Source organism: Takifugu flavidus, chromosome 12, assembly GCF_003711565.1.
Source record: "Takifugu flavidus isolate HTHZ2018 chromosome 12, ASM371156v2, whole genome shotgun sequence".
Classification (NCBI taxonomy): domain Eukaryota; kingdom Metazoa; phylum Chordata; class Actinopteri; order Tetraodontiformes; family Tetraodontidae; genus Takifugu; species Takifugu flavidus.
The window spans coordinates 900377-928334 of NC_079531.1; the positions used below are offsets into that span (position 1 = coordinate 900377).

A 27958-nucleotide genomic window follows, 5' to 3' on the forward strand; every position below is an offset into this window, starting at 1 on the left:
CTCTAAAATTAAAGTGCATTTGTGTGGTTTGTAATGGAGAAGCCACTGGAGCATGTATGCAAATTTCCTCTCACCGAGAGGTCATGGGTGGGCTTCAGATGTGTTCATTCAGAACAACCTGACTCATCCACTGCGCGGTAACATAAAGGAAGCATTTACTGCTGTTAAAATAAGCCTTACAAACCCACCGTAATGTGCGCTCGCACAACTGCCCTGAAGCTAAACACACTCTTAAAATGTTATTTGTAGGTTGGCAACAACTTATCGGCTGCACGTTTGGGCTCAACAGCATTAAGGGGTTCTTGGAGCCCTGATGGAGGCCATGTAAACTGGCTTTCATGGCTCTGCGGGAGATGTAAAAACACTACAATTAGGCCACGCAGCACCAAATCAGTGACATTTACGGTGAGGAGAGTAAAAAGTAGAAAAGCACCCAACACACAAGTGCTGCTGGTTTAGCCGCTCTGCTGTGGAACACCAAGGGTCAGAAGATGTGTGTTAGTGGAAGCACAGGCCAAGGTTCAGTCCATCTACACAGATTTGGAGGTGGCCGGTTACTAAGGCAACAGATTTTCACTTTCATTTGCCACCTTTCCCCACATTTGGCGACTCTATTAACTGCAGCCTTTGTCCATCATCTGCAGGTTACGTAACCACAGCGAACAACATGAAAGCATGACTCACATCGGAACATGAAATGCGGTTCTGGAGTTCTGCGCTGCTCGGCAGAGATGCGCTCGCTGAAAGCCTCCTGCTGTCCTGCTTATTTTAGCACTGTCACCAACAGCAACAGGGGCCACATCAAGAAGCTATAATGATGTTAGAAGATCTTTGGGGCAGCTTTTTGTTTCATACTGGGGTAATATTCGACTTACCTGGTGGCCAGATCCTCCAAGTTTAACAAATAGAAGCATAGAGTGAGTAGAGGATACAGTAGATCCTAAAATGGACCCTTACGACACAAGTGAAAGGTGTGTAAAAGGTGTAAGTCAAAGCAGTTAGGGACAGTGTCGCAGGATGCCCCCAGCAAGATGAGCAGAATGTTATGGGTTTGCTCTAAAGTTACTGGTCAGTGGGGTCTGGGAATTTAGAATCAATAAATTCAATCAATAAAATGACCCAAGAGCGTTAAAAACCTCTTCTAAAGGGCGTGAAAATGTGACGTTTGTCACATTTTTAACAAATCCTTGGAATTCCTGGCGTTGTAAAACTGTCCGGCCTGTTTGTTGGACCCATTTCACCCATTTGGGTTCATTCATTCAGGAGGTAAACGTTCACATTTAAAGAGAGTTGAGAGCAAACTTGAGCTAAAGCTAATACATAAATGTAGAAATGGACTTAATGAGCATTTATATTTGAAAGTCTTGTTTTTTTGTTGTCTTTCCTCTCCTGCAAACCCATTTATGTCCGATTTATCTGATCTTATCGAGCTCAACATGGAGAGACGTTCCAAGGACATGCAGAACAGTGGAAAATAACTTTAATAAAATCTCCTATGAAAAAAAAACAGCAAACAAAAAAAAAGCATGTACAATTTACAATATCCAGTGTCTGAGACTTTTGAAGGCGAATGGTGCAAAATTACAGCGGAGTGGCAGACGGGCCAGCTGAGAGGAACCACGGTTCGGACCTGGCCTACGCTTTCACAGAACACCGCCGGATATTGCACAGAAACCAAGACAGACGCAGATGCTGGGAGCACCAAATGTCGAAAAGGAGAAAACATCTTTGCATTGCAGTGTCGCGTCCCTACTGATAAACCCGGCCCACCGGCGCCCTCCAGGCCCACAAAGACAAAGAGGCTTAAAAACAGCGGCACAAACGGTCACATTCAGCTCAAACATTAAAAAAAAAAACGACATCATCTTCGGAATTATTACAGGTTGCCATTAGTTTTGGTCCCAAGTCGCTTAAAAGCATTAATAAGTCCAACTTTCTCCGATAATGTTCTGGATTTGAAACGTTTGAAAGGAGAATAGGCACACCGCAATCACCAAATAAAGAGAAACCATGAAAAATCATCTTTGTGTTCAGAATTTTTTTAACAGCTCTAGAAACATTCCAGTGTTTGGCGGTCGGTTGACCAACGGACGAGAGGCTCGGGGCATCTGCTCCTCCAGTCAGGCCTCCTCTTCCATAGTCAAGTAGTCTGGCACAGCTCTGAGGCTCACCGGGGCAGCCGGGGCAGCGGCACCAACAGGTAAGATGCACTTCCTGTGGTCGCCGTGGTTTCAGGACAGAAGATCAAAGCATCTGCACCATCTGGTACCTCTTTTTCCTGATGTCAGACTAGTTCAGGGCAGCGGTTAAACCACATCACCACCCATACAAGATGGAAATTCCTCCGCCCCAACACGGCACTTATGTTGTCCTCTTTCTCCGTGGGGGGGGGGCAGCTCCTCTTTAGTGTGGACGGGGTGGGTGTTCCACTTCCCTCCAGCTGATGTGCCTGTGCAAAACGTGCAAGGATCCCCCCCCCCCCGCTGTGGTTTTATTTTACATAGAAATGTCAAAGACGATCAGTTTTAAAGGAGGCGGAGGTCGAAGCCAGGTGTTCCTGAATCTGCTCGTCTTTGGGATATTATGACGATTCCCTTCTTTAACCCAGGGTGGCCGTCTCCGTCTCCATGGACACCTCTCATGCACTCACACTGCAGCCGCTGCAGAGAGAGTGTGTGTGTGTGTGTTTATGTGTGGGGGGGCTCTGCGGCTCTAGGAGCGGTTGTCTTTGGCCACATTGTGGGCCATCCAGTTGACTTTGGTAGTCCAGCTCTCTCTCAGAGCCTCGTCAAACTTCTGCCGGAACTGTTTCAGAGCCTCGTCGTCCGATTTACCCAGAGCCAGAGAGTCCTGCAGGTGGGGGGGGGGGGGGAGGGAGGGACGAGGAGGGGAAGGAAGAGGAGGGGGAGGGAGGGAGACATGTTGAGAGCAGTGTTTTAAAGCATGTGGATCACATACTGTATCTCACTCCTAAAATATAGCGCTGATGTTCTTCTAATTATGTGGCGATTGGGAGAATTGTTTAAATTAATGGTTAATTTACCCACCACATTTAATTAAGTGTTAGTCTCAATTACCCTTGATTATCCTGTTGGGAACTGTCCACTTATTCCCTTAAATATGATCCGAGTTGCTCATGATTAAATCAATATTTCCATCACCAAAAGTAGCTTTTTGCTCCTTCTTTATCCCACACCCACATCCGTTTATGACCTTTAAACTATTCATAGCTTTTATCTTGTCTTCCACCTCTTTCCAGAACTGACTGGAACCAGAAGGAACTGCAGAAAAAGCCCAAACTGAAGGTGTGAGGGCGTGAATGGAAGCGTGCCATACCTTTAAATACTGGATATCTTTAACTGAGGTGAGTTCAGGCAGCCCAGCGGTCAGCATGAGGGCAAACAGAGTGATGAAGAGGTTCCCATTCTTCCTCAGGATCAAATAGGCTTTTTCACAGTACTGACGGAAACTGCGAGGGAAAATCAACACAATCTCAGTGTGAACAGACAGGAATAATCCACACATCCACCTAAACCTGATCAAAGCAAGTGCAAAAATGATTTCACATGATTTACAATGTTGCTTCCTGTAAAATACCAAACAGCCACCAACCACCAGGCAGCTCTGAGCTCAGGGGGAGCCTGCAGGCAGGAGAAGCCCTGCAGGTTACAGCGCCTACAAGTGGTTCTTTGTTTGACCTGAAATTGCTGCATATGTAGTCTTTACTCTGTGTACACAGGACTCTCTCGAACCCACAGACGAGAACAGATCAACAGGATCCCAGCAGAGCACCAGTGTTTACCTGAAATCCCCTCATAGATTCGCTCATATTGGCTTTTGTTCTGCCTTTTGTAAGATCCAAAGCTATAAGCTGCTAATAATTGCCTGTAGACACTGTTGGCATCATGATAAGCAGCTGTTCAGGCTCTTTTACTACTATCAGATCATTTATTAACTGGTAACACGAGGCTGCAGTTGATGTAACACAGGACCTGTCGTTGCTGGTTTACCCCCTTCTGGTACAGTTAAAAATGTAGGCCATGAAGATGGACTGGTATTTTCATGGACACAGCGACTTGTCCACATCTTTTATCACAAAACCAACATAGTAAACAAAGTCTGATTAGACAAAATGTGTAACTCCAAAATTTCCCCACACACCAGTATCGGTATCAGCATTGGATGCATAGTTAGACTTCAATTTAAGGTCTAAAGGAACTTTATAATGTAGGTTTTGGACCATAAAATATTCACCTGTCTAGATATAATTTATATATGCAATACTTACAGCTTTTAATATTCTAGATGTCATTTTTTAGACACACCAGAACACCATTTAATCCATTAAAAGTATTTTAATCAGGAGATCCTGAAGACATCAGCCTAATATTACAGTTTCATAACATGTGACTGAATTGAATAATATTTAAGAGCTAGTTTAACTAAACTAATTTAACTAAACTAATTGAACACGAACTCCACAGTATAGTTCTCCAACAGTGAGCTTCTACTGCCGACTGCTGGTAGATGTGGGTACTGCACCCGTTAGCCGGACAACCCGGACGCCTCATTATTGGATTATTTTTTTCTTAACACACAATTTTTTACACACCTTAGCTGCAAATACATTTAAAGATGAGAGAAAAGTAATGGAAAAAACGAACCTTCCAAATTTTTCTGCCTGTCCTGTCTTGCCTTGCTGAATGACATGGATGAAGTCGTGTGTTAGGATAAACGGAACGCGTTCCCTCTTGATGCCGAACTTGGACTTGAAGTTACCCAGGATGTGGCCGAAGTCTATATGAAAAAGCTAGACGAGACAGGGAGGATGATCACCGAGCCTGGTTAAAAGAGGAAGCTGGAGATACTGGGAGAGTAAAGGAGAGTCCGTCCCACCTGCCCGTTACTGCGAACCATGATATTGTCACTGTGGCGGTCTCCGATCCCCAGAACATAAGTGGCTACGCAGTAACCCGCGCAGGACAGCGTGAACTCCTCGATGGCGCGTTCCAGAGCGTCACTGCCAACACATCATGCATTGCTTTGCTTTAGAGATTGTGCAGTGAACTAATGCAGCTTCAGAGCGCAGAAATGGTCCAAAAAGTTCAAAAGAGGGCAGCATTTTACCCAGAATTCCTTTCTTTGATCCAGTTGAGCAAAGCGTCTTTGTTGAAGGCAGCCGCTGCCGCCATGTTGCTGCTCGTCAGCTGGATGTTGGCGATCGTGTCTGCTGATGAAACAACCTCGATTAGACCTGCACGGTCGCCTGTTGCTAGGCAACCATAGGGCACGATTCTGCATGACACACAGAGAAAGAAGAAAAAGGTTAGATTTTAACCAAGTGGAAACTGAACACGAACATTTAGAAGGTAGATGTGGCCGCAGCGTCCGTGCACCCAGTGTGTGCGTCCCTAAAACTTTATCAATGTGTTGACATCTATCTGAACCTGCGTCGCCATGATGTGACGCACTGTCCTCCAACCCAACTGTCAAAATAATCATCTCCACTGCTCGACTCCAGATGTGAGCGCATGACAGAGGGAGAGAACAATTTTGGAAAGAGCGCAAAGAGTGTGGATTTAATTAGGATTAAATGGAGACAGCTTATGTGTCAGGAGTGAAAGTCAAAGAGGTTCTGAGGTCCAACTAGCATGTGGTGATTTAGCGTTCCGCCTGCTTCCTCTTCCCCACAGAGAGGAGGAACAAACGACTCCCAAAGACTGGAACAGGAGACGCACAGATGTGAAGAAGACAAACTCACCTGAGGTCCAGATTAGCTTCCTTCCATAGTCGATCCATAAGCCTCAAAATCTGGAGGGTCAACATGTCTTGTCTGAGATCTGAAGTGCGTGACGACAAAGGGAAAACATCAGCGATCGGCACTTTTAAAGCGGCTGTGAAAGGTTCCTCTCACCGTCGCCATTCTTGAAGATGATTCCCAACATGTCTCCCACCAGCAGCTTGTTGTTGTAAACAATCCACAGCGGCTTCATCTTCGAGTCCATGTAGCGACACTTTTCCACACTGAGGGGGGGAAGAGCAACGCGTGTGAAAGGGTGGAAGGACACGACAAAAACAGGACTGAAATCCGAACCGTGATCAGTTGGGTGCCGTCTTACTTAATGCCGGAAAGCAAAATGTTTGGATTTAGAGGGGAATGCAGGTCGGACAGAGTCTCCGAGAAGCCGGTCTGTCTTAAGCAGGTCATCATGGCTTCCTTGGTCAACATGGCCTCCTTGGTCTTGCTTCGGGCATTCTTTAGGGTTCCCAGTTTAATAAGCTCATTCACAGCTTTTAGTTTATTCAGGGCTTCCACCTGGCGATGAGCAAGGACATAAATATCTGAGTGACGTCTGGGAATATTGGCAGCATTGTAATTCTAAGGCCCTGTGCAGGTTCTCCTAAACAGGAAAAGTCCAGATAAATGACTCTTCCTCCGAGGAAACAGGAGCAAGTGAGTGACTTCAAAAGGGCAAAGGTCAGAGGGCAGGTGGGTGAAGCGACCGTCGTAATGACGGGCCTAAAAATATCCCGATTGTTATCCTGTCAGGATCCACAGCTGAGAGCACAAACAAATCCCTCAAGGATTTACAGCCCTTTCTGTGGTGGTTGGGCAGAAAAACTGCAGCTTCTCCTAAACTCCTAAAGAGTGCGCGTGCGCGTGCACGTGTGTGTGTGTGTGTCCTACCTGTTTCTTTAAAACCTCAATATGAGGGATGCTGCCTCTGCAGTAGGCTTCCAGGATCAGGGAGAACTGGACAGAAACAGCTGGCATGTGTATTTCCGACCTGTAGGGGGCAGCAGAACAGTTCACTTTAAACTGCTTTCTGCAGGCAGACGCGCATGCGCAGTACACACCGCAGATGCCAGAAGAGGAAGTGTCCTATTTTGCGGCTGGACTGGGCGCGTTCCAACAGGAAATGGGTGAGGGCGCAGTCGTAGTAGGGCTCGTATCGCAACACCTGCACCAACTGTAACAAGTACTGTGACAGCTCATCATTGCTGATGAAGGGAGAGAGGAAGACGCGGTTAGATGGGACTCCAGGATCCTCTAAGGTGGGCATGAGAACAGAAACCAGATGGCCACGTCACCGCGGGGGTGGAAGCGCGCGCTCACCTCATGTCTCGCAGGCAGTTCACAGCATATTCTCTGACGTACTGGTCGGGGTAGTTGAAGTCCAGAAGCTCCAGAGCATCTCTGGGACACAGTCTGGGCCAGATCTGTAGCAGTGCCTGAAGCTGAGGCACACACACACACGCACACACACACATAAACATGTATGACCTGGTTATGAAACGGACATTTAGCGTTTAAAACACTTTTCTGAAATGATTCAGCAAATAATGGCCGTGTTCTCCACGTGCCTCTTAGCTTATGCAACTATAACAGGTCAGGGAAGAGAGCAAACCCTCTCTGGAGTGGAACTGGAATTCTAAAATCTGTAAAAGTGTGTTTTTGAGCGTGGGTGTGCTGGCTGACCTGGGCCATATCCTCATGTTTGCTCCACTTCACAGATAGCAGCAGCTTGGGTAGCGACTGAGGGAAATTCTCTCTGCAGTCATAACGTAGTGTCCAGATCAGATCCTTCTCGTTCTCACACAGCTGAGAGAGGGCATCTCGCTCCATGATCTCCTTCAGCTCGATGTGGAACTTCTTACCCCCGCGACCCTAAAAGACACGGTGTCAATGGAATGAGGGTTGGTTGGGAGGATGAAGGTATCAAGGAGACTGAAGAGGAAAGAGTCTGATGAGTGGATGAGGAACAGTGGTTAATAACCACAAGATGGCAGGAGAGCCTCAAAGTTCTCAACAACACAAACTCCAGGAGCAACAGGAAGGTAGTTTCTTTCACATGAAGGCGTTAAAAAGGCTCATTGTTTGCACTAATGTTATCAGTAGCTCTAGAAAACGAGTCAGCATTCATTGGAAATCCTCTAAAACAGCATTAGCTGGAGGTCTGGGTTGAGCTGAACCTTCACACACCTTCTTTGAAAGGTCTGCTCGGGCACATCCTCAACATAGGATTACGTAACTGGCTGCAACACGCCCAGGAGTGCGAGGCAGGAGAGCCTCCAGCTAATCTGAGTTCTCGTAGTTCTGAATGTACTAAAATTTGAATCTGTGCCCGTGCACCAATGGTGTGTGTGTCTCTAACTGTGTCTCTCAGCACATTCAGAAAGCAGGACAGGTAAACAATACGAGGGTCCATAAGGAGCCACTCACCATGGAGGCACAGTCGCTCGCCCCAGCGATCTCTGCAGCCTTTTCCAGTATCTGAAAGAGCGAGAGCTGCATGAACGGGGGTGGGGGCAGACACGAGGCGTCAGGCAGGCCGAGCCCCTCCTGAGCCGCTCATATCAGCTTCACCACAGTCACAGGCGCCAGATTCAGGAGCCCCCATCATACGTTTATAACATGTTTTAAAGTAAAAGTGCAAGAGAAGGCAGCCTCTGTGTGCAAAACTGGAAACATTTATTACATTCCTCATTAATCGTGGCCTGATTATGACAATAATGACCTTGTCAAACAGAGGGAAGATGATGGGATGTGATGAGTACTCAGGAAAGCTGATGTGCAGCGCTGTAGCATTTTCTGTGTAAGGGTTGGTCTGGATCGTCCCAATGGGGTTCAGCATCTCCTCAAGCTCATCTGGCGTCAGACACAGACAGACAGAGAGTGTGAGCAGGAGCTCGAACCCTGAGCAGGAGCTCAAACCCTGAGCAGCGGAAGATAGCTCAACCACAACTGTGTGTGTGCTTACCAGGAAATGAAGACCAGCAGTGCAAGATGATGTCTCCCGTCTTCAGTTGGCCCTTGTAGTCAAACACCATGGTGTTGACCCAGGCTATAGGGTAGTGCTGCAACACAAGCCAGAAGCAACGATAGTTAGCCTGGTTAGAAACATCCGAGTCAGTGGAACGTACAAGCAGCGCGTTTCTCACCACTTTGCCGGCTTTGCGGATGGTCTGGTACTTGTTTATGTGAGTGTTTTTGGTGGATTTCTGCTTCTTTACTTTGTCCATGACAGCGTAGATGGCGAAACAGAGGCGCGTCATGCGTGGCAGGTCGCAGACGGGGAGCTCGAACTCCAGCGTGGTGTCTTTCCACGCGTGGTCCGACCGCCCGCTGCTCTCGCTGCTCACTGCAGGCTTACACAGAAGCTCTGTCCCATGGAAGAGCCCAGCCCTCACCTGGACCTGCGACAGGAGAGGAGCTCATCATGCCGTTCGTACCGTTTAAATCAATTAGATCTGAAGAGGCGGCATTTTATTAAATATATCCGCGTGCATAGACACAAACGAAGACCCTGGATCAGCATCTTTGCCCAACATGTTGATGATGTAACTGTGTCAGGACCTGAGTGAATGTCCCATGGATATGGACGTTTACCTTAGCCGTCTCCTCCGCATTCACCTTGCTGGCGTTCACCAGGACAATCTTGAAGGGGCTGGACACGTCCCACACGCACGTCTGTACTTGCTGCGGGGGAGAATGAGGGAAGAACAGCGTGAGCACAATGTATGTTGTAAAAATACCTCCTCCCACATGCACAACACCCGGCAGCTTCTGCACACTTGCAAAACAAGGGGTCAGAGGCAAAAACATCCATCACATGATTCTTCGGCCTCCGAACATGACTAACAGCACTCATGCCTGGGACAGGCTGCGAGTGGAACCAATCTGGAACATCGTCTTTATTTTAATATTACCTCCCAGGCAATTGGCAGTACAGTATGTTTATATCTCGCGTTGATGATCTGAATGTTAGTAGCAGATGAGCTAATGGGCCATTAGCCTAAGCTAATAGTTGCTGAGCATCACTTTTGATTGTACATTCTCAAGGCCAATAAATAATAACCACCAAGTAAACACCTCACTTCTCAGCGAACATGCACCTTCCCATTCTAAAAAATAAATCAATCAGTATTGTTAGAGGAGACTCTCCCCAATCACTGAATGGTATTTGAAGATTGGTGAAAGATTTTCATGTTCAAATGGAATTTTTCCTCCAAACTCAGGAAAACAGCCCTGGTTTTACAAAAATATGGAGTTAATACTCTGCAATATTTCTATGCTGATGTTGGCAGCAGAAAGGAGAGGAGATAAGGTTTAGGGCCAAAATAATGAGTCGGTTGAAAGAGAATTTAAAGAGAATTAGCAATCGATGAAGCCTCCGTAGCAGCACGCACTAAGTGCTCTCCCTTCCTTTCCTTTCCTGTATAGATGCCAAACAGCCCTGATTGGTGAAGCACGCTGAAGTTCTGGAGATCTCTGCTAGATCTGTGATCTTCAGTATGAAGAATCATTGAACTACAAGGTTTCCAGTTTACATTTACCATAAAACCAAGATTGTGACACTGAATGTGCATGTAATCCTTCAGAAATGTGGAAGTGTGGTCAATGGTTTCTGTTTTTACTGTAAATCAGGCTTTAATCATGACATTGGGAGGGTCAGGACAGACATCCTGAAACAGATATTCACACTCTGCTGACTGAATTTAAAAAAAAAAGGAGTCAAGTCTTTGGTCACGAAGGCCTGTTAAATTCACCCTGGCGCTTAAATAGGGTGTGCTCGTGTCTATAAGTGATGTCACTGTGCATCTGGCATCAGCAAGGTGCCAGCAATGTGCTCTGACAAGAGGGCTGCGTGGGTTTATTTAGCCATATTTAGAAGGCGGCGTCATAAAAGACAGGTGGCAGCAGCCAAGTCCATGTTGACTCTGTAAACCTCCACACCTGCTCGGTTCTGCACAGATGAATCCTGAAAACCGTGGCGCCTTCACAAATGTGTTCAAAGGAACACAGCATTGAGGACGCAGGGGTAGATATCAGGGTCCATCTAAAACCCCTCCTGGATCATCTGAGAGGCGTGTGTGTGTGTGTGTGTGTGTCCAGAAGTGAGACAGTCAACTGACCGTGGGCGCTCTTTTCTTGGGAGGTAGTGGTAAAGGTAGGCTGCAGGATTTAGGAGTGAGTGCAGCTCTGATAGCACAGATGTCCCGTTCAAACATGGTCTTGATGGTGTTGTTGTGGACCAGGGTGACATGGGGGGGCTCCTTGGCTTGCATGCATGTGCGGATGTACTGCAAACAAACCACATGCAGAAAAAAAAAGGTTGAGCTACGTGCATATCTAGTTTCCGTCTGATGGTTTCATCATTGCATTAGGAATGAGAAGACAAGATAATGTAAATGCAAAACAGCTGAAGACTGAGATTTCTATCTAAAAAGACACGCAACCACATTAGCTCTGAGAGCGAGGCTGTAAAAGCCTGGCTGCACACTCATATTGAAGTTTGTTTAGCTGGGATCGTAGCTCTACGCCAATATTAGCTTCTCTTTATGGCATGTTACATGTTCTACTTGCTCACACATCAAACTATCTAGTTCATGTAATTAAATGTTGCTGTTTTTATACTGAGGCCCATTTCCATCCATCTGGAGGGAGCAGATTATACGTCTCCAGAGGTGTACGATAGCTAAGTGCCCACGTGTGGCGTAAGCTGCTGGGAGACCCGCAAAAACTACTGGATGGACAACAGAGATGAATCCCAAAGAGGGTCAATCATCAGTCAATGACAGATGCTGCAGACACTGACCTTGTACTGAATCAGTGGATGGTCTCCACAGAGGAACTCCAGACAGTGGCTGACTCTCAGCACATACTGACCCCTTAAAGCGTCCTCCTCTGGCCCGTGGGTGGTCAGCCACTTCCTCACAGCTTGTGTTATCAAGTCTCTGGGGGTGCAGGTCGACGCCATCTTCAGGCTGGCCGAGTCCTGGTGGGAAACCAGTCAAGTGGTGATGTGTTAAAAGTTGAAGTGGAAGAGAAACGGGACCTATTTGACCAAACCTCCACATGGATCGTGCATGGATACAGGTGAGGAGAGCCTCAGAGCAAGTTTAGGGCTGGTACCACAGCCAGGCTCTATCCTATTAATAGCAAGCCACTGCCCTGATAACTGAAATAAACCTAGATTTTGAATTTCCCACAGATTGACAATGATTAGCAGGAAAAAGTGGCCAGCACTGAGGACCCCTGGAAGCAAACAGCAACTTTTCTCTTAACCGTGTGACAAAAATACTGACAAACTGAGGATAAAGAACAAACCCCATCACTTCATTTCCTCGCCAAATAGTGGCCCATTGTGTTTAACTTCTCAAATAAGACTTCCTGCCCGTGTCCACCTGGTGCAGTGGCTTAGAGGGCCGGCGTTTGTGCACGCGCATTGACGATGTTTCACAAAGCTGACTTGCAATCAATATATTAAAAAGCATCTAAAAGAGTAGGAGAATAAGGCAGCTAGAAGGTAGCGAGAGGGAGAAGGTCAGTAAGGTGCTGCTAAATCAGGCTGTGCTCCCTCGAGCTGCTACATGTGTGTTGGGGAATATGGCATCATTTTGCTGATGGATTTGACCCATTTAATACCGTCAGATGAAGCACTCAGTCACGTGACCGAACTATGAGGCATGTGCACGCGCTGGTAGAGTCACATGGCTAGTTTTCCTACTCAAACAAAGTGGTTTTGTGTGCTGTAGTGGTGCAGTGAGTCACACTGTTCTCAGCTCATTAGCTATGCAATGTTGTGCAGGAAGAGCTCCGGACTATCAAAGCATAATGTGCAGTCACATTTTCCTCCTATTAGGAAGCTTTTTAACCTCTTATCTAACTGTTCCTGACCAAATATTTGATATTTATGTGGGAAACCATCAGTTTTGATCATACTTTTTTACCGGAATACAAATAATCAGCGTGTTTTGAGGCTGATTCATACGTGCAGGTAGCAACCTCGCGCTAGTCCGTTGCTAAAACGCCTAATCTGAGTGGAAGAGACGTGCTCTCACCAGAGACTGGTCAAAATGGATGATGACTTTCAGGTCAGCTGGCCGGTCGGTGCCGTCCATGGTGGTGGTGTCAGCTGGGACGTCCAGCTGGAGGAGTAGCTGGCCTGCAGCCACTCCGTGCACGTCATCCTCTCGATCGTTTGCATCCTTTCTTCGCTAATACGAGTCATTTTACTGCGGAAGTCCTTCACTTCCTGGTCATTTATGGCGCTGAGCTCATGAAGACCTGGTGGTGTTGAGGAAGGAGAAGAATTATTTCAGTAATATAAATAAGAAAAGCATCAAAATGACTGGGGAGATTACAGCAGTAGTTGATATAGTCCAGTAACTCTTGATACACTTGATGCAGGGAAAGTGTGGCAACCAGCAGATTATTCATTGGAGCAGCACCTCTGTGTGTTCACACTCCCAGAAGTGGGAACCTTACCAGCGGGTTCCGTGTTACCTGAACACCCTTCAGCTAATGAAGAAAACACTGGCATTTAAAACAATGGCACATTCATGTGACCAGCACAGACTCATCTGCACAGATATTTAGCCTATATTTACTGTATCCCTTTAAACCTTCTAGTTTGGTCCAACAAAAACCTCTAAAAAGATCACGTCTGACAATGCCTTTCTTCTTTCTCTTACAAAAACCAGCCTGACCCAAAGCAAACAGTCAGCTTGGCTATCTCACTCTGAAGGGCTGGGGCTAGGGTCAGGGTCAGGGTCAGGGCTAGGGCTAGGGTTAGGGTTGGGGCTGGGGCTGGGGCTAGGGCTAGGGTCAGGGTTAGGGTCAGGGCTAGGGTTAGGGTTAGGGTCAGGGCTGAAGGGAACAACTTGTTGTTATGGAACAACAGGGAAGAGTTGCGTCTTTGTTGTAAATGTGCTTCCAACTTCCCCGAATGACATCACTGAGAAATGAACTCAGCATGGGCGCAGCTCAGTTATTGCTGCCATGGAAACAGCAACAGTTTTAGTCTGAATTCACCTGAAAATGATTTTGTGCATTATTTAAATGGCTGTTTTGTCTGTGAGCCTGATGAAAACACTGCAGTTCTGCTACCAACACCTGTGTTAGTAGACTTTTAGTTAGAATCAAGAAATAGAGAAACTTTTAATGGCCTCAGGACTTGTGCTGAGGCCACACAGTGATGATGATGATGATGATGATGATGATGATGGCGGCACGCAGTGACAGGTGACAAACACGTCAGGAAGCATCCAGTGGTTCCCCTCTCCTCTCTGTTCGACAGTCACATAACAGCCGCTGCATATGTGTCTCCACTGTCCAGATCAATGTTCTGGGTTTAAGAGCTACTTAGTGTGTAGGAGGAAGAGATAAATGGCTGGTGTGTGTGTGTGTGTGTGTGTGTGTGTGTGTGTGTGTGTGTGTGGAGGGGAGATTTACTGTCCTACTTACGGAGAGATAAGTGCCTTTGCTAAGTGAAATGAGGACAGAACTGAACAACAAGCTGTTGAATGAGAATGTGCCGCTGGAGTTTCCGTATGTGCCGTGAACGCCACCTCACCTTTGCCAATGAGCACGCCGATCTTGGAGTCGAGGAGCCGCTCTCCTCGACCACAGTTGCGCGTCACAAGCTTGAGCACTGGCAGGAAAGGGCGAATGTCGCAGAGTCGGCGCGTTTCATCCTCCAGCTCCTCGTGCACGGCTGCCTGGTTGACACATTCGAACATGTGGCTTTCCATTTCGCCCAGCTTGGAAAACATCGGGAAGGAGTGAGCTTCTTTCCATAGGAGCTGCGAAGGTGAACGGGAAACACGGTGATAAGGTATCGATGTTTGCACCATGACGGCGGACGGAGCATCAGGATGTAGTAGACGGAGCTGGAATCTAAACTGTTTGAGCAGAACTATTTAATTTAAGGAATTTATTGATGAAACAGGACACAGCTCCTGGTGAGCTGATTACGATGTGAATAATAAGACCAGGAGCCTGGAGCACAACAAGCTTTACTCCAACAAATGCTTCCTGTCATTCCATGAGTCCATGAAGGACATGCAAAAGGCATCTAGACCCATGCTCCAGTTTAATAACTAAGAAGCCTCGTGTAAATAAATCTGCAAGGACTGTAAAGGTATTCCAAAAACAACATGTTTAAGTTACAGGACGTCAGGACAATATGTCACTAGTCACCAGTTATTTATTTCCTTATTCCAAAGAAATAAATCAAGACATGTGAAAACATTTGTAAAAGGCATGATATATATTACTAAACACGGATGCTTATGAATAACTGTGGGAACATCAGCTTGAATAGTTTCTTTCTCACGTGCTCACATCCCAGTACGGTAAAGATATGAATCACTTTTGATGCAATCGATGCTGAGAAGTGTCGGCTATTACCCAACAGTTCGATCTACCACTGTAAACATGCTGCTGGGTTATTGTAGAGGATTTCTGATTGGCCACCGAGTCCGTACACACGGAAAGACATCTGATGTCACGACCCGTTCACCTGTGCTACAACACAGAAGCACCTGCAAGCAGGAACGCCCCCCCAGCCACAGCAGCCTGTCAACAGGCATTAGATCACGTCTGACCCGCTGCATGATTGTGGGTTTGGGTCCTGGGTTCTCCTGGTTAACGCAACAACGCTGTTGTAAGAACAAAACTCCTGGATGGTTAATCAGCCACTTAATAACTGCGAGAAATCCCAACATTGGCCCCGTACCTGTTTGATCTCCTTGATAGTAGCCACGCGTGGAACGTCACACTGGATGTAGATACCAGTAGGCAGCAGGAAATCCATGGTGATCTGGTCCGGATCGTGGCCGGCCAGGGGAGCGTGGGTGGCCCATATGTCCAGGAGGTCTGTCATGGCAGGAGGCATGGCAAGAGGCACCGCCAGCCACCTCAACCATAGGGACCTGATGAGGAGTTCAAACAAAACAGACACATGTTAACAATAGTGCAGATTAACTGGCGTAATTACAGGGTTACTGCGGAATCATTTTGATTAGTCACAATTACCCACAGTTCATTTTTACTCTATATTAATGGTGTTTAGTTTTACATGACTCACGAATGAAGGGAAGGTGATTTGTCACGAGCTGGGCGGATCAGCTGCTGATTCAACTGTGTTAAAATGTGTTAGCAGTGACCTACCGGGTCATCCTCCTCTGTGGGTGGGACAGTCGCGTTCATATTTTTGATCAGATTAATCGTGAGGATGGATTAACCAGAGTTAACGGGATTATTGTGACGGCGTTAGATATCAATAAATCACTCTGCTGAAACGGTGATAAAACACGACTTCGGACTCAACAGGAAACATGGATGTTTTTTTTTTTTTTTTTTAAATCGAGGAACGTTTCCGAATCGTGGAGTCACACCTGACGCACACTGTCGGGCTCAAGTGATTCAAAGTCAACATGTCCCCGTGGAGGCAGCAGTGTGCTGCTCCAGGCGGAGCCCAGAGGCTTTAGCTTGGGTGATGGCCAGTGCTCAGAGGAATGCCCACTAAGCAAACAGAACAAAAGGTCAGCCTGCACTCCCTCATCTAACAATCTGGTCACCCTGGCAAAGAAAAACACGCACACGAACGCAGTCAATGTTTATAAAAATCAGAAAAATCCCCGTTCACCTGTAAGCCTGATCATCAGGACAGAGGGGAGGACGAATGCTGGTCTATAGTCGCCTTTATCTGTATACTGTCGCCACCTTGTTGATTCAAATTTACACATTTACGAGTCGGCCTGAGGAAAAGCAAAGGTGTCTTTTTCACTGGGGCGCAGTGAGAAGCGTCTCCATCTCAGCTCGTACCCAGACCCCAGCTGTATCATCACACAGTCCAGGAGGGGGACATTGAGAGGTTAACTCTTCCCCTCCACCACAGGTCCATCAGCATTCTGCTGCTATCCAGCCATTAAAAACGACAGGCCTGATGGCTTCTAATGGTCCGTCCTCCCTCCCAGTTAAGTGCTGGAGTGTTGTTGTGCCTCATGTCCAGTGATGGGGCAGTTTCTGTTGCTGCATTTGGAACCACAAACTCAGCCACTCAGCTCAGTGCTGCAAACAGAAATTATCTAGTTTCGATGACGTGCATCTATTCTTCCCCTCCCAACGTCTCACACGGAAGGTTCAGTGTTGCTGCGTGTGAAAAAAGGTGACAAGCAAAATGAATAACGCACAACAGACAAAGACAACACTTTATGCCCCAACGCACACTTTGATGGGGCAAGAAGCAGCTTTTCCAGACAATGGTGCGTCTGTAAGCGCACAACAGACACAAGGCAACACAATACCAGCAGGTCTGAGTGTTTGGGGACGCACCACTAAACTGTGGTGCGAACATGAACGCCACACTGACGCCACGCAGCTACAATAACACTTTCAGCTTCAGACAGCACACAGCCGCCCTTCTGTCTCTACACAACACGCAGGTGACCTGCGTTTTTGAGGAAATGGTGGCAGAAAGCCAGAGGTGTGCCGGGAGGTCGGGTTTCAGCTCGGTTAGGACAGCGACTGGGACTGTGAGACGATTGTGGCGAGCGGAGGGGCCTGGAGGGACGTGTGCAGGAGCCCTCGATAAGTACTCAGCCTCTCTGTGTCGTCACCACAAGAACAACAACTGAGGCAGCACGTTAACAACAAGGTGATTAAAAAGCCCGATAAGTTGCAGCGTGTGCGTCTATCGGCCGGTTATGAATCCCGTGACACTTTTTCTTCCCTCTGCTAAAAATAAAGCTCACAAAGAGGATCTAAGCCTTCCTACGACAAACAGTAAATTATAAAGTATAGAGCCTGAGTCAGTGTTTCCAACGCCAGACAGGAACAGTGAGTAATCGCGTCTGATCGTTGGGGGGGGGCATCAAGCCGACCTACAAATCAACCAGCCATCCCATAAGACTAAAGAAAGACTAGTTTGAAAACTATTTTGACCACAGGTTTGTCAGAGAGGGTGGAGCGGCACATCCTGTGAATATTTTGGTCTGTTTTGAAGGTTTTCGCTGTTCAGACGGGTCGATAACGTCGGACAGATGCTGTGGTGACACCTGCAGACGGATCCTCCGTGTGGATGCTGCTGCCACACACCTCGTTTCACTTTCAGCCATAAACCCTAGTGGTAACTACTTGAAAACACAGGACACTACTCCAACATTTAACCAATCCAACTGGTTAGCTGGCGCCCGTCGAGTGTGTGCAGACAGCATCGCACAGCCCGAGTAGCCTCAGATTAACAGGAGCAGAAATGAAGCGCACAAACCAGCCAACAGGAGACCAACAGGGCTTTTACATTCCTGTACAATAAAGCTACTGTGATCTGGATGAATGTTTGCATGTGTGTGTGTGTGTGTGTGTGTGTGTGTGTGTGTGTGTGTGTCAGATAACAGGAAAGCTGTTGAGCTCAACAGTGAGAGTTTGTCTGAGTGGTGTATGGATCACCGCCCAGGGTCTGGGGGGGTGGGCAGGGATTACTAGCACTTACTGTATTTACAAGTGGGCATACAGGTGGTGGCCACACACACACACACACACACACACACACACACACACACACACACACACACACACACACACACACACACACACTTTCGAGTCATCATGACTGAGACACTGAGGTTATCTTATTTCCTCTACAAAGATCAGCTCAAACCGATTTTAGATTCGAATAATCTTGCCGTTGTTTCCTTGAACCACTTCAGGAATTGGGAAGTGCTCCGTAACCGAACCCCTCAGCAGCGACATTCTGAGAGGCGCCAGAGAACCAATCATGCGAGGAAAACATGAATGAAGTGAATGAGATGGGGAAGTGTGCGTGAGAGTGTCATTTGGTGAGAACTGTGTGTGACCCGACCGCATCCGGAGAGCAAACTGTGCCGCGCTAACCACCTGGGTGACACGCGCCTGCTTCTCAGAAAGGAAATCATGATGCTGGGGACACAAGCGATGAGCAGGAAGCAGAGCAAAAGTCCCCGTCTGTCATTCATTAAAATATCATCTGACTCAGACGCTGCCAGCAACCTGCCAAAGAGGTCTTTTCACTGGTTGGCTGTAATAACACATCTCTGTCTGTATTTACAGTACAGGTCTGTCTATACGTCTGTCTATAGGATGAGGGTTAAGGTTCACCCGTGGTCAACAACACTCCATCCCTCCATACAATGGTTGCCTACGTCATGTACAATCATGTATGCGGTTAATATTAATGTTAACCTACTGCTGCTACGCTTCATTTATGGTGGTGTATAAAAATAATTCTATGTACCCTTATGGCTGAAATAGCTCTGGAACGGATAGTATAGTCTGCTATAGTATAGTCTGCTATAGTACAGTCTGTTATAGTATAGTCCAGGCATGGGCAAACTATGGCCCGGGGCCACACGCGGCCCGTTAAACGTTTTAATCCGGCCCGCCAAACTTGACAAATTAAATGAATAAACCTTGTTAATGTTAAATTTTCACTGCAATTCTGGTGTTTTCCCACTAGAAAAAAGACAGTCAGGAGGAGAGTGATGGTGATATCCTGAAGGATAACAGAACTTTCAGTGCTTTAAAATAGAAATGGTTATTAATTTTTTTTAAAAAGGCACATTTTATTCATTTGATTTTAAGTGTTTTAAGACTCATTCCAAAGTCAGATATTTTGTTGTAATGCTTCTCTTCATTTTCATTTGAAATTAAAGCACATGTTTTCTCCATATCCCAAGATGTGTATTTTTTCTGTGAGGTTACCAAAGCACTCCATCCATCCATCTGCTCCTGGTCCGGCCCCTTTCGGTGAGGCTCGGACAGGTTCCCGACATACAGCTGAATTGGATTAAATGTTTAAAGACGTGTGGGAGGAAGTGAGAAAAGGAGATGAAGGGTAAAGAGAGGAAGATGAGAAGAAGCAAGAGGCTGAGAGGGAGACGGTGACAATGAGTTACTGTAGCACACAGCCCAACTGGGCCCGGTGGACACAATACGCTTCTGTTTCTGCCCGTTGGTGTGTATGCACATGCCAGCGAGGACGGGCCCGTGCACTGCACAAACACCAGCCTTGTCATGCCCTTGCCCCATCAACCCTCACAACAACATTTCTCTCTAAAACACACAGACAAAGCCCCACAGACAGGACACACACTGAGCTCCAGTAAGAACACTGTGGCTGGGGGGGGCAACGGGGTCACATGGAGCTGCTCATGCAGCGGCCCCTGCGCAGTAAACATGGTCATGTGACCTACTGTATTTGGAGAATACGTTCCTCTGGGGGTTTACTTGCCACTTAGGTAGCCTTCAAACACCTGCGAGGGTCACAGCAAAGTTAAATATGCTGCTTCTATCAGCCCACGAGCCAAAAACTATAGTAAATATCAGCTGGTCAAACAGACCTTCAAGCTTGTTTACCGTCTCTTTTCCCAAAGGGAGATTAAACAGGCGGCACAGAGCAAAAAAAAAATAAAAAAAATGCAGCCACACAGGCACAGTGCGAGACCAGAGTTTGAGAAACAGGAAATGAGGAAATTAGATTGCACAGACCTGACAGCACAGAGAATATTCATCTTCTGTGGGGGGAGGTGAGAGCAGGTTTGGAAAAATAACACGTACGGAAAAAGCTGACCATCCTCTTACACTTACTAAAAATAAGGGGGAAGCAAATCTTGTACTTCACAAATAAAAGTTCTAGGCAGAATCGGACTGAAGGTGGGGCTCTTGTTCAGAACCTCAAAGCTGCTCTTCAAGGTGAACAAAGGGCTCAAGTTTCATCCGCCTATAAAAGGTCTTTGAGCAGCACAGTGTAAACACTCCTTGGAAATCCCAGAACGGGAACAATTTAAATGGTAAATTACGTTTCCTAACCGTTTCGCACATAAACCGTCAACACTATGTGTCATGTTTCACACCGTGGAAGATCGAGGCTGACGTAAAGGTCTGGTGGCCCTGCAGAAGCACGGGGTCATTCAGGATCCTCCCAAACAGAAGGTACATGCAGAGGCACTGCACGGCGCATGTGCACGGCGCATGTGCACGGCGCATGTGCACGGCGCATGTGCACAGGCGCCATTTCAAAGGTCCAGCTGTGACCTTGTACCTGGGCAACGGTGCGGGAGGAAACATTTTGTTCATCGCTTCTATTTAAACATTAACAAACACGGTTGGAGCGTCGCCCATAACGCCAACGATACCTCTGGAAATCAATGGGGGATTAAATACGGGGAAAGAACATTTCCCCCCCTACGTCTATAATTAGATGACATTTTCTATTGTCCAGCTGCAAACAGAAGGTAGCGTATCCACACACACACACACACGCACACACGGGCCAGTGCCACACGTATAATGCCACCCTAATGAGCCCCTGGGCAGGGCTTCCGAGGATTGTGATTCGGAGGGTTAGTAGGTTACAACCAAGAACAAAGAACACCGAGCATGAGTGATTTATGGACAATAATCTGAAGTCCAACCATCCTTTACTCAAGAAATAGTGGGGAAAGTGACCAGCAAATACCCAATAATGAGCAACGGGATAAAGAGGGGTGTAAACAAAGGGCCCGGAGGAACCACCACCTGTGTGTGTGTGTGTGTGTGTGTGTGTGTGTGTGTGTGTGTGTGTGTGTGTGTGTGTGTGCATCTATCAAATACAGAGATGGCTGCACCCAAATCAATGATATATCTATTTATTTTATTTCTAATTTCCTGAAATGATACATGCGCAACAGAGCCTGTTAAAGTGAACCCAACACACGTGTTCCAGAGGACAGAGAGCACGCCGACGTGCACAGTTCCCCGTCTGATAAGGGCCGATCAAGACTTTACAGACTGGCTAAATATGGGAAAACAAGCAGCACACGTGACCAGGAAACAACTGCCAAGTGCGGCGACAGCCCAAATCAGATAAAACGCCGGGGAATTTAGGAATGACACCAGCAGTATTCCGACTTTATTCCCCATCCTCCTGCAGACTTTAAGGCCACGGATGTGGACTCTGGATTCCTGACATGCACAGAAAACGACCCAGTCAGACATCTACACATTCCCTGGGCGAGGGCCCCCCTCTCAGATTCCAGGGATGTCAGGCCACCTCCCCCCATACACACACACACACACACACACACACACTTTACCTGCTGTTTCCTATTGTCTGCTATTGCTGTTGCCTCTGTCTCTTGCTCACAGCATCTGGATGGAAGCTGGGATCCTGCATCTGATGAACAAAACAGGAATTTGAGCGTCTCACAGAAAAGCCGTTGTGTCACTCCCGTGTAAGAACGCTCATCTGGTAGATCTTTCTCTCGTTTTTCCCCCGAATACTGACAATATCTTTGGAACAACAACAACCACATGTGTCAACAACAATTTCTGAACGAGTAACTGGGATTGAAAAACACGTTATGATTCACTTTTTCCAGATTTTGAGTGAACAAACAGAATTCCTTCTTCACTCAACCTTGCAGTCCAAAAACAACACAAAACACACAAAGACAAACACTGTTACGCCGTTAGAAAGAATGATTTCGTTAATACGGTGTCACATCCCCACAACTCCGACATATTTAATCAAAACCAAGTTGCTCAGCAGAGCTGATGGATGATGTATTAACAAGAGAATGAAAAGAACGAGATGGTGTCCTTCCTGAGACAAAGTCAAACTAAAACGACGTTTCTGGTCGTTAGAAAGTGCAGCTCATCTTAAAAGAAGCGATGCATTTCCCCGGAGGTCACCTCAGCAGAGTCCAGACCAGAACAGGACCAGAACATTCAGTTTGTGGGCTTATCAGAGAGCGAAGGTCAGAACCTTGAAGAGGACGTTCCTGTGGCTGAGGGCATCCATAGGAAGTCCGTCGTTCTATAGATCCACACAGTAAACACATATAATGTGGGCCCCCAACACATGGTGAGGTCATGCATGTTGATGACACACATTCTGACTAGGATCAGTTAGCTTCCTGTTGCTCCTCTGTGGTTAAGATGTTTTATCTTGTTTACCAGGGTGTGACACAGTAGTTTGAAATACAAGGATGTGCGTGCGTGCGTGCGTGCGTGCGTGTGTATCTACGTGTGTGTGTGTGTGTACGCAACTGCATGTTAGTGAGGGGAAAAAAGTTCTTTTTTAGAATATACAGAATATTATGAACGCGACAGCAGGTGAAGGTTTTATTTAAACGCAGCTGTGACTCAAAGGCCGATTTCTTAATAAAGTCCTTTGGAAACTCAGGTTCACGTTCATGCCGATTGAGTTTCCAGGGAAGGGGAAAATCCCAATGTGTAAGGAGTGATTGTCTCTTACCGAGAACACGAAAGTGACCAAAAACGCACTTAGATCTGCAAACACCTGAAGGGCCCGGTGGACCAGAACATCAAAGACGGGCACCTAAAGGGCACACGCGGCGTGACATCCCATAACACGAATGCTGAGCAGCAAATAACCAGCAGGTTTGCTGTGATTATGGGTGGCTGCACATATTTGCTACAGCAAATACGGAGAAACAGTGAGGGAAAAGCACAAGGAAGCGTTTCCAGGAGGGCGCACGCACGAGCGCGCTGACGTGCACCCACGTGTGTCCAGTGAGTCTGGACTTCTGGAACTCTCTCCAGAGTTAGAAACTCCCATAAATCCACAGGAGCAACACATTTTCCATATAACGGAATGTTTCTCTTCATCTTCCATTTTAATTTAAATCTCTCATTTACATGAAACAACTGATTGGGCTCAACATCAAAGAGAGAGCGAAGGGCCCAAAAAGATGGCGTTCTCAAGCCAAAACCCATAAACACACACTTCCTCGCCTCCACCCAGGCTCTGAACCGGAATGTGAGGAATGCGAGGGTTCAAATTCATTAAGCATATGAGCCTCATGACAAGTGTGGAACATACACACACACACACACACACACACACACACACACACACACACACACACACACACACACACACACACACACACACACACTGAACTGGATAAGTGGGTCAATCATCTGGGGAGCAGGAGCTTGGGATCCCGGTCCTGGGATTAAACAGCAGGGCACCGTTGGCCTTCGTGAGTAGAGCAGGAAGTTTTGGGCCGCAGTATCGTACACTATCACAATGTTCTCCCCGTATTGGACCATCTGAGCCAGAACTTGCTGCGTCTTTGAGTGCTGGATTTGTGGAAAACTGTCTGTTAACTTTGCATTAAAAAAAAAATAATATAAAGAATTTCAATGAGTGTGTTATTTCCATGTGTCCATGACCTTTCCGGACTTCCTCTTCATCCCTTTATTTAACTACTTCAGTGCCTATTTTTAGGCCACTCTGTAGTGGCTGGAGTGAAAATGCATGTGTGTGTGTGTGTGTGTGTGTGTGTGTGTGTGTGTGTGGTGTGTGTGTGTGTGTGTGTGTGAAACTGCTGATGCTGTAAATCAGTTACTCTCAGACTGTCCGATGGTGCAAAGGTATCCGAGAGGAGGAACTCCCACATGTCCGACCGGACTGCAACGCCCTCGTTACGGAACGCAGGGGGAGCGGTGACGTAGTGTTGTAATTAGATTTATGGGATGCCAGAAGGGAGGATGAGAGACGAGCGAGTCTAAATCCCGCCCAGACTTCCAAATCTAATGAAGTCGAGATGAAATTACGCAACACCTCCCTTAAATTAACGGCCCTCTTCTCGACGAATCTCTGCGTTTTTCCTCCATTTTCACAGTTTTTAGGACGATCGTGTCCAATAAACACACGACGTCGGGTTCCTCAGGTGAGTCACAGGCCTGGAGACATGGAAGTGTGGGAGCAGGAATGTTGGGAAGAGCGGCACATGAGTGTGAAAGGCGCCTGTCGCCACAAACGTGTGGCAGCAGATGCTGATGGCGGCGTCACGCGGCGCGACATGTGACCCCATCACAACGTGTGCAGAGAACACGGCCTCCACCGACGGTGACGTGCCGTGCCCCCCGTTTCTGAGGAGACACCGTTACCGCTGCACACGTACCGCTGCACGTTACCGCTGCACGTTACCGCTGCACGTTACCGCTGCACGTTACCGCTGCACGTTCTGCCGACGTTGCTCGTGATTATTCCAACCACTTCTATCGGGAGTCATGTTTTCTATCTTAGCCGAGATCAGGATGTGATTAAGACTGAGATGGGTTCGATTCAGAGCTTCTAAACTGGGGCTGTGAAATGAATCCCAGGATCTTTAAGTGACTTTAAATCAAGCTAGTTTTGGTCCGATATTCCGACGGAGGGGACATTTCCTCGCCTCTGCCCTCACGACCTCACGGTGACCTTAAAGCCTTTGCTAATTTAGGGAACTGTGAAATGTGACCATGACAGCATAGCAGCACACGTCAAGTTTCTCGGGATGATCAGAGGCTAAAGTCAATCTGGAACCCAGAACATCCGACTGTCACGGGACCTAACGGAGGTAAATATAGAAAACAGCGATATTAAAATGATCGGCATCAGCGTGACTTTATTGTTTGAACTCATTTATTGTTTTACAGCCTGAGGTTCAGGACTGTGCATGATTAACCAGAACAGACGGTCATGAGACTTAAATGTGACCTGCTACAGCGATGGCAGGGTTCACTTTCACAGTTTAGGCAAACAGGTTTGAGCTTAGCTTTCATTTGCCTAAATTCTGCTCTCTTCCAATTCAGTCGCCACCGAGACCGACGTCAGCCGGAGATCGAGGAATCTACATTCCAGACACCGGCTCCTCGTCATTTTTGACTCAAATCGAAATTTCACTCATTAATTGCTTCAGAAGCGTTCGTTTGGACTTGTGTTTCCTCGAGGCCCCCAGTTAAATAAACACTGAGTGATGTATTTCATGAACTTCCAGCAGTTTTCCCTGTTAACGCGTGTCTCCGGATCCCTCTCCCACTCTCTTCCCTGCATTCCTCAGCAGGTCTCAGCCTGCTGCACTGCAAACTAAAGAATTCCAGCAAACCACTCTCACCTCAGTCGGGTTCTACTACGGCCATTTTCCCCCCAAAAGAGTGAGCGAGCACCAAAAGAGAGAGTCAGGGAGCAGCAGTCCGTCCTCTGGGTGAAATCCAAACACACTAAAGCACAAGTGAGCAGTAAACACACACTAATCAGCATCCTCCCCTGTGACGGAGCGTTACGCAAACCTTCCATGAGTAGGAGCCGTGACGCGTGCATGTGTGTGTGTGTGTGTGTGTGTAATGCAACAGCAGGATGTGCACGGTGACAATGATAGTGGGAGTGAGAGGAGGAGAGGGAAATGGGGACATGACAAAATGAGCTCTCACAATTAGCCAACACAAACTACTGGATGTCAGTTTAGCTGTGGAAACGTGCACGTATGACACAGTATCGGGGGTTCCACACCCAGGGGGGCCCGGCCTCACTGGAGGCCCGCTTGGCCTAAATAGCAGCATTGTTGGTAAAGTGACGTCAGTTACTCTTATCAATGTTGTCGAATTCTCCGCAGGCCCGTCTGGGGTCCCCACCCAGCAGAAGGGCGGTCCAGCGCACTGCCTGACCAAAAACACCTCGCTCAGAATCAGGCGCCAAGCCCTAAATTAGCAGCAGAAAATGGACTCAGTCATTGGGAAAGTCTGAAGGGTCTCAGTCGCACTGGGGGATGGGATGGGATGGGATGGGATGGGGGGGTAGATAACAGCCCTGAGAGGCAAACTGTAGTTACCGGTAGTCAAATGGTTAAGCAAGACTGACAAGAAGGTCACCAACTTCTGATGGTGGAGAACAGGATAGAAACTCAAACTATATGGTTTATTGTCTGGAGAAGAGGTTCTGGAGAAGCACATAAGCCTCCTTAGAGGATCAACCATCAATCATAACGTTCTGACCTGTCAAAAGTTCTGACAGGAGACCTCTGAGGTGGACCTCTGGCAGTGTGGGGGGAGAAACTGAGCCCACGGTTGTTTCAGACAGAAGAAAAGTGTGAAAAAGTTCTTCAGGTGAGAACGTTGAGCTGCAGGATGCCGATGTGACAATGCTGACGATGCCACCTGACCCAATATCTGACCCAATAACTAACCCAGGAGATTCGTGTTAGCCATTACAAACACACCGATGAGGCCAGAGAACTTCGGCTCCGTCAGATCCAGGAAAAAATGTTTCATTTGGTCCCGAATCTGCACGGAATCTCGTCCAATAACCTTGGAGCCAAACCCGAGCGGAGCCGCCTGGTCCTGAACGCCACACAGACTAAAAACAAAACGTTAGCAGCCACAGATCATCGTCTATTTCTCCAAGTTTCACATCCTCTTTCAATAAAACGGACACAGTTGTCACGGCTGACGCACGGAAAGTCTCCATGTCAGGAATAAAAGGAGAAGCATTCCCTCGGGAATAATGGGAATGATGCAGATCAGCCTACCCTCAGAGACACAACCATGGTGGAAATGCTTAAAATAACAGTTTACCGTTTGTCTCTCTCTCTCTCTCTCTCTCACACACACACACACACACACACACACACACACACACACACACACACACACACACACACACACGTTCATCAAACACAATTGTGACGAGGCTAACAGGCTTGTAAAAGAACCCCCTTGTCTCGGAATCACAGCAGCAAAACAACCCTGTTTGGAAATGGAACAACTTTGTTGTGGTCGAGATTCGAACCCAGCGCCAGAAACGACCGTTATCGGGGCATTCCTGGCGATTTTGGGGCATTTCTGCACCGCGACGCGGCCGCTGCCCATCACGGCCACGCCGACAGAACTGATTAGTGAAGTTCATTCGGTTCTTGTCAGCAGGAACCTGCAGGAGGGGGTCGGTACCGGACCACCGAGCCAGGTTCTAACGCCGCGTCCCCCGTGACTCGGATGACAACTCGGACAGATTGATGCGCGGAGTTGAGCGCGTTAAAAGTGCGTGGACTCACCTTTGGACGCTCTCTGTGATGGGCCGCAGGAGGAACGCGGCGCGGTTGCGAGTTGTTTCAAAGCTCAACAGAAGTTCTGCTCGCACGACCGTCGGAGACGCGCACGGTCGCAGGTGGCGCGGAGCGGAGCGGAGCGGAGCGCGCGTCGCTTCCTGTTTGTCTCAGAAGGTGCACCACCGCCGCCGCAGCTCGTTTTCCTTCCGCCGGCCGGCTCTCCCCCCGCTTCCTCCGCCACCACAGTCAAGCGAGAGAAGCGGAAAAACAGTTCCCACGCAACTGCGCGCCTTCAGAATAAAAGCATTCTGCTTGCGGT

General features: G+C 47.5%; 1 protein-coding gene across 1 annotated transcript; it reads right to left on the minus strand.

Moving 5' to 3' along the window:
* Window positions 1–1458: 1458 nt before the first annotated feature.
* On the minus strand, window positions 1459–27894 carry pik3cb (phosphatidylinositol-4,5-bisphosphate 3-kinase, catalytic subunit beta). The gene is given in 25 exon segments (XM_057050446.1): window positions 1459–2850; window positions 3337–3469; window positions 4665–4810; window positions 4897–5020; window positions 5128–5295; window positions 5762–5840; window positions 5915–6024; window positions 6120–6316; window positions 6689–6788; window positions 6859–7002; window positions 7118–7239; window positions 7481–7669; window positions 8225–8275; window positions 8520–8650; window positions 8763–8859; window positions 8944–9198; window positions 9392–9481; window positions 10918–11085; window positions 11601–11780; window positions 12847–12938; window positions 12941–13072; window positions 14361–14589; window positions 15525–15720; window positions 21901–21980; window positions 27646–27894. Coding segments are annotated over 23 exon segments (3234 nt in total). The 5' UTR covers window positions 15684–15720; window positions 21901–21980; window positions 27646–27894; the 3' UTR covers window positions 1459–2712.
* Between the last annotated feature and the right edge of the window lie 64 nt (window positions 27895–27958).